Here is a 6698-nt window from a genome sequence, read left to right as displayed (position 1 = left end):
ATGAACTTTATTATTTTAATTACAGTTCTTTAATTTTTCTTTTATGTTATCATTTATTTTTATGTAGAAATCAACAAAACTAGCAACCGTTGCTCTTGCTATATTTGTTATCGTGTCATTCACGCCTCTCTATAAAACAAAATTGACAACATCTGAAAACCACTTTCAGTGCACCAAAATCATACGAAACTGTCCGTGTTATCTCCCTTTAGTAATAACACAACGAATGTACCCCTTTGCATAATTCCTTTCGCATAAATATACAAATCTTGAAAGGCAAAGGAAACAGCGAGGTTGATATTTCCAAAACTTGTTATATCATCGCCATACACCAAATTATTCACTGTTACTTGTTTCATTTGTAAACGTACTCATTCGTCTGTTGAAAACAAATGTTAATTCTAGGTAGTTTGATTAATTTTAATGGCATTAACATAAAGAAGAAACTTTTAAATGACAGTATTCACCCTTAACTGTGCTATTTATTACGACATCGACTACTGCAATTTCTATTTTAGGTCAATTTCAAGACGTTATAGGTGCTGAAAACACAGCAGTAGTCAATAATAAAAACAATGTAAATGATGTGAACCCCTATGGCTCATGTCAGCCTTGGTGACGTACCACATTGGTACAAGTTGGATGGGTTATCTATCACAGTCGATAGCGCACGATGACTATCATCTCCAACACAAGAACCGACCGTTTGATACCAAACTCTTCTCTCAGAAGAAAGCCTTTAGCCGCCGATCTTAAAGATGTTTACTCACATTCAGAGGCAATAATGCAGAGAAGTGTCATTGACAGTTTTCGGTGTATCGAGTAAAGTTGGATTTGCTAAATTTTTCGATAAAGTTTTGTATCAACAAGTATAATACAACCTTGGGGTCACTACTATTGTGGAAATTGCAGTCACAAGCACTTTCGTATAGCAATCACATCAAACTGGTATTTCTGAGGCAATTTTACGAAACACATATTGCGAGAAAATTATGAATATAGAAGAGATTCCGTCAATGCGAGTAAGTAACGTGTTAACCGACCGCCCAGTGCATTAAAAAATATCTGCAACCTTGATATTTAATTTATATTGATCTTCGCAGAAGAAAAAAAAATGTGGGACTATTGGTTAGTGAGATTCATGTTAGATGAATTTATATGTATATCTGTACACATTAGGTTGATAACTTGACGCTGTAACTGCAAGAACCACACACACACACACACACACACACACACACACACACACACATACACACACAAACGTTGGCAGAAGCTATTTTCATGTTCTGAAAGTAATGGTCCATTGTCCAGTTATGATGTCTTTGCTTGTAACTGATGACATGCTGGAGAAGACGCTCTAGTCTCGCTCCAGTCGTTTGTAAGCGACGTCCATACTCGGAGGCGGCGACTCCAGCAAGAACTTCCTTCGGAGGGACTCGACAACTATCAGAGCGTACACTTGTAGAGCTGCAAGAAGGAAAAATTTGGTAACAAGCTCGTTAGTAGCACTGAAAGAAGAAAGTAGATGGCATATATGGGATTTCCTGAAACAAATTTGTGAAGAGGATCATATATTACATAAGGTTATAGATTTGCTAGCAAATCCAGTCGATGGATAAGCAATGAATTGTAAATTTAATTTTATGTGTTCTTCATATATACTTTCGTGTCTAAAACAGCTGCCAGGAGAAAAGGTAATAAATTTAAGAGTCAAACGTCCTGTCGAAATTGAGCCCATCAGATACAATAAATTAATTTGTACAGGCACAATCCATGGTCTGATTGAAGAGTTGAACCTGGCATTTCTGTTATTTGGAAACAAAAACCGAAGAAACCGTAAATCAAGATAGTGGGAAGCACATTTCAATGATGGTACTCCAGTATGATAGTCCATTGTACCAGTGTTAATATAGAGAACTTTGCTGCCGGGAATACTGATACACATGAATCCACTGGCTGACTGGCATGTCTCATGTGTCGTTCGTAGCTGATTGTCATTACTATCTGATTTCTATTCTCATTAATTAATAAAATAGTTAACACTTGCTGTTAGTAACATCAGTGATTGCCAGCATTACGCCATCTACTTTGATACTGATTCCTCCTCATGTAATATAGTCTCCACATGTAATACAGTCTGCAGTACCTGTGTCATAGATGGGCCAGGTTGAGCACAGAGACGAATCAGGACAATGAGTTTGCATTTTGCGCGACCTCCTGGGACTGCGGCTAGCCTTTCAGAGGAGAGTGTGACGGGATCAGGCGAGTTGATCGCCTAGGGCAGGTACCACATGTAGAGTCCACGTACGATGCGGTGGCGGATGCGAGTTCATCCGTTTGTTCGGAAGGAGAGGTCGACACTGTCTCCTCCTTTCAGCCAGTCGGCGAGAACAGAATTGACGCAAACGCCCTGCAATTTTTCTCAAGTGATTTTACAGAAACTATTCGGTAAAAAATTCATTTTTGCTTTACTTGTAGCTTTATACGTCACGTTCAATATGATGTGCCCATCGTTTTGTTAATGGTCTTAGTTACCGTGACATGTATGTGGATGTAAGGCACTGCGCGAAATTCGAAAAAGTTTACAATGAAAAACAGGGACCGCTATGATTTTACGCTTATCGCATACTACATAATATGTTGCTGCGTATGAAATTTAGATAACGTACTGGGAGGAGGTTTCTATCTCTCAACAGTCTCGAAGAAGTTGACCTGACTAAGCACTCTCATTTGCGATCTCGCCGCGCCAGCGATAAAGTCAGAGTGAAATATTCACAACATTCCCCATATTTCATAAACGGTTTGATATATGGAGATGAGATTCTGGCAAATTACAGCATGCAAAGAGGAGAGTATTTTTCCGTTGGCTATTGTGCAAAATTTCATTATCTACCATGATATTCCACTAACTACAGACTTTTTTGATGAAAGAATGTAATTTTTAAGGGCCATCAATAGTTGGTGAAACGAGAAATGCCATGGATTTTAGAACAACATAAGTGAAGACATTACACCTTTATTTGCTACCGATGATGCGCTTTTTCAAAAGATACTGACCTTACTTCTCCTCACTTCCTCATTTATTAAATTTAATAAACCACTGTTTCAGAACTCTCTCGCAATTGCGTCCACACAAGATGTTGGTGAATTGAAACTGTGTAAATTCCACTGTGTTTTAGCAAAAGAAGCTAATTTTAATATGGCAACAAGAGAAATATGTAGCTTTTACTCAAAATTCCCCACTCATAACACTTCTCTGAAAGTTACAAATGGTTAACAAGCCAGGCGAAATAAATCTCTGCATTTTCAGCGGACTTCTTTTCATATACTAATCAAAGCAGAGGTGACACATAGTTTTGAATGGTCACCACGCAAGTGTGGGCGTGAAGAGGCCCCACTTAATATTTACAAAAAAAATGTGAGTTTAGGGTTCAGTTTAGAATGGCACTTCCCCTCCAGCACTCGGCATTTCCCCTACAGGGACCCCCACCACTACCGCTTTCCCAGCACGTCTGTGCTTCCACAGGCCACGTGTTCTGTGTGGGCTCTACCGGACAGAGTTCTGGGCATTGTTTAGTACAGACATCTGAGAGTCGCGTTCCTGCACTTCTTCTTACAGTGCATCCAGCATAACATGTGGCCCCAACCTACAGTCACAGAAGTCGTGGAACATAGCATGACAAACAATGGTGCTTGTGCAGAGTCTTACTTTGTACAAGCAGTGCTGTCCAGCCAAACACGTCTCCAAGCAACCTTGTTTTGTGCCAACAAGTCGCCTTCCAAGAACGCTGTACAAGAGGAAGTCAGTAATGGGCAAAGCTCTCAGTGTTCCTGAGACGTTGTAACACCAATATTGATTGTAAGTAAGTTATACTAGGTAACTATGTGTATGTGGCTATGAAGTGGTTAGTCTTTACTAATTAAGGTCATTGTTTTGTGAGATAAAATTTAAAGTTTGTTATGTACGTATTGCAAAAGCTAAAGGATGTTTAAAAATAATGAAATCTCATAATATGTCTGTTCACAAAAGATAATTTATACATGTAAGCTGGTTCGTGCTTAGGGAACATGTATTGTAAAGTACGAGGGTTGGAACTTTAATTGTGGAAACTATTCATTTTAAGCTCGTACAAAATAGATACGCTTTTCAAAGTTTTACTGACCTTCCAAGTAGTCACCAGCATTGTGTATAACCCGCTGCCAGCGATATGGAAGTCATAGGATACTCTTATCAATGACAGTTGTGTTGACAGTTCGAGCGGTGCGGTCTATTGCCCGACGAATTTATAGCAGTTCTGAATCGAATGCCGTGAAGTGTTTCCTTCAGTTTAGAAATCGAGTTGAACTCACGAGGGCTTAAGTCAGAGGAGTGCAGTAGGTGGTATAGCACTTAGCAGCCCCATCAGTCAAACAAATCAGTAACAGCTTGCACTGTACATGTTTGTGCATTGTCCTGCAAAATGATGGTCAGGTCCTGCAGAAAGTGTCATCACTTTTGTCTCCATGCTGTTCGTTTTTGGAACTCAACCTATGACCTGCTTAGAGACAGAAGTGATGACACTTTCTGCAGGACCTGACCATCATTTTGGACGACAATTCTCAAGCACGTACAGTGCAAGCTGTTACTGATTTGTTTGACTGATGGGGCTGCTAAGTGCTGTACCACCTACTGCGCACTTTCTAAACTAAAGGAAACACTTCACGGCATTTGCTTCAGAACTGCTACAAATTCGTCGGGCAATAGAACGCGCTACTCGAACTGTCAACACAACTGGCACTGCTAAGAGCATCCTGCGACTTCCACATCGCTGGTAACGGATTATGCACAATGCTCGTGACTACTCTGAAGGTCAGTAAAACTTTGAAACACGTATCTATTTTGTACGATCTGTAAATAAACAGCTGCCACTATTAAAGTTCCAACCCTCGTATAAAAGCTGTAGGGAACCCCCTCCGCTGCGGAAGTGGCTTGGCGCACGGTAAAATGTGGTTTGGCGGTCGATCTGGACGGCTACTTGGTGGGAACGCTAGGCAGTCAGTGGCTAGTCATTGTATGGTAAACATCGAGGGTGCCAAGGGAGGCGTTTGGAAGTCGATTTATATGGAAAATTGCCTCAGATGTGGATTGGGCTGTTGTCTGGTGCTCTTGGTATTATGGAATGGCTCTAAAACGAGAAAAATCCGTTGCCAAGAAGAAATTGTAAAGAGCATTGAAAATCAAGAGTGTGAGACCAGTTAGTCACCACGTTGCGTGCCACTACTATTTCGCCATTGCTCCGCCAACTTTAGGAACACAGATATGTATTATAGCATGGACCAGTGTATTTGTTTGAGTGTTTTTCAATAATAATTTTAAGTGCTATAAACCTATCTTTGAACCTTAAAATTATCCCAATCATGAACCAATGCAGGATCCTATACTAAATGTGCAGAAACCGAGTATCCTGTTTCTAACTAAATAGTGACTTGTTTCCGTATTAAATGTGCTAAAGTTCAGTGCCAGAGTCTGTAAATGTTGCTATCTAAAATATCTGCTTCACACGTGGTGAAAAAGGAACATAAATTGAACTTATAAGGAATGTAAATTTCTATTGATTGTTACCATGAACTATTTTCTGAGGTTAATAGAGCTTTGTGTTTGAGTAATCTGCTTTAAAGGATAAAAATATAAACTATTCCAAGTGGGTTTAGGAATCAATATTAGTGAATTGCACTTTGGTTCTGGAATAATCACAGCGTTTGCCTGAAGAGACAGTAACAGTTTATGGGTCCCCACTATATTCTTATCTTCTAAGGGAGATAATTGGGATTTTCGTTGCTACTAAAAGAAATCTGTGACATTTCTAAAAATGAGTATAAAACGTGTATGTGTAGTATTATTTAATTTCATTTGTGGTATGTATTTGTTAGTTTAGTCAGAACTCTTTTTATGCCCAACTTTAGTCCAGTGTGTCCTGTAGTAACATCTCAGTGCTGAATTGATTAATGATTGCAATAGTAGCTATTATTATTATGAATGAAGTACCATTTATCTTCCGATGATTACTTATTTGAAAGTCACTTTAGCCAGTCATTCAGTTTCTTTCAGTACAATGTTTCAATTTAATATGCCTAATTAGGCTGATGACCGTTTATTGTTTCATTCGTATGAACTTTACTAGTTTCATTATCTCAAAAGAAAGTCTGTTTCGTTTTTCTATTAATTGCCATAACTACGAAATTAGTGTTTGATACCCTCTGTCCATTAGGTGCAAACACACTGTCAAATACAAAAATCCTCCCAGAGGGTAACACTAGTCTGTGAGCATAGCGTTATACTTGGCGCAGACTTGCGGGGGAGTGTTATAAAGTGACGGAGCTGCATTGTGGACAGGAATTCTTTCTCTTTGTGAAGAGAAGGGCCGAATATTCTGGCGCCACTTCACAGGGTGTGAACAACCTCTGCTCTAAAAGGTTGTAAGTGAACTAATCATTGGTTAATGTTAAAAAATAGACGAGAACCTAAGTCAGGATGCCAGTTTCTGAGAAATGTGGAGCTGGAGGCGACTTATTGGCTGAAGGAGAAAACATAGCTTACACTTCGTCTGGAGATCCAATGCAGAGCTGATCTTTTGCAGTCTGTACCAGATCACAGTTGTCGCTACTTCCCACACAACTGACTACAGGATATGGTGAGAAGCTGCAGCTTGGGAGAG

At 39.5% G+C, this 6698-nt stretch overlaps 1 protein-coding gene across 1 annotated transcript in view; it reads right to left on the bottom strand.

Moving 5' to 3' along the window:
- Nucleotides 1–813: 813 nt before the first annotated feature.
- LOC124612810 overlaps nt 814–6698 on the bottom strand; it is an 87543-nt gene continuing 81658 nt past the window's right edge. Inside the window, exon 6 of the mRNA XM_047141231.1 lies at nt 814–1470. Coding sequence (XP_046997187.1) covers nt 1361–1470 — 110 coding nt within the window. The 3' untranslated portion in view covers nt 814–1360. The remainder of the gene's footprint in view (nt 1471–6698) is intronic.

This window comes from Schistocerca americana, chromosome 4, assembly GCF_021461395.2.
Source record: "Schistocerca americana isolate TAMUIC-IGC-003095 chromosome 4, iqSchAmer2.1, whole genome shotgun sequence".
Lineage (NCBI taxonomy): Eukaryota > Metazoa > Arthropoda > Insecta > Orthoptera > Acrididae > Schistocerca > Schistocerca americana.
This window is presented reverse-complemented; position numbering and strand designations above follow the sequence as displayed.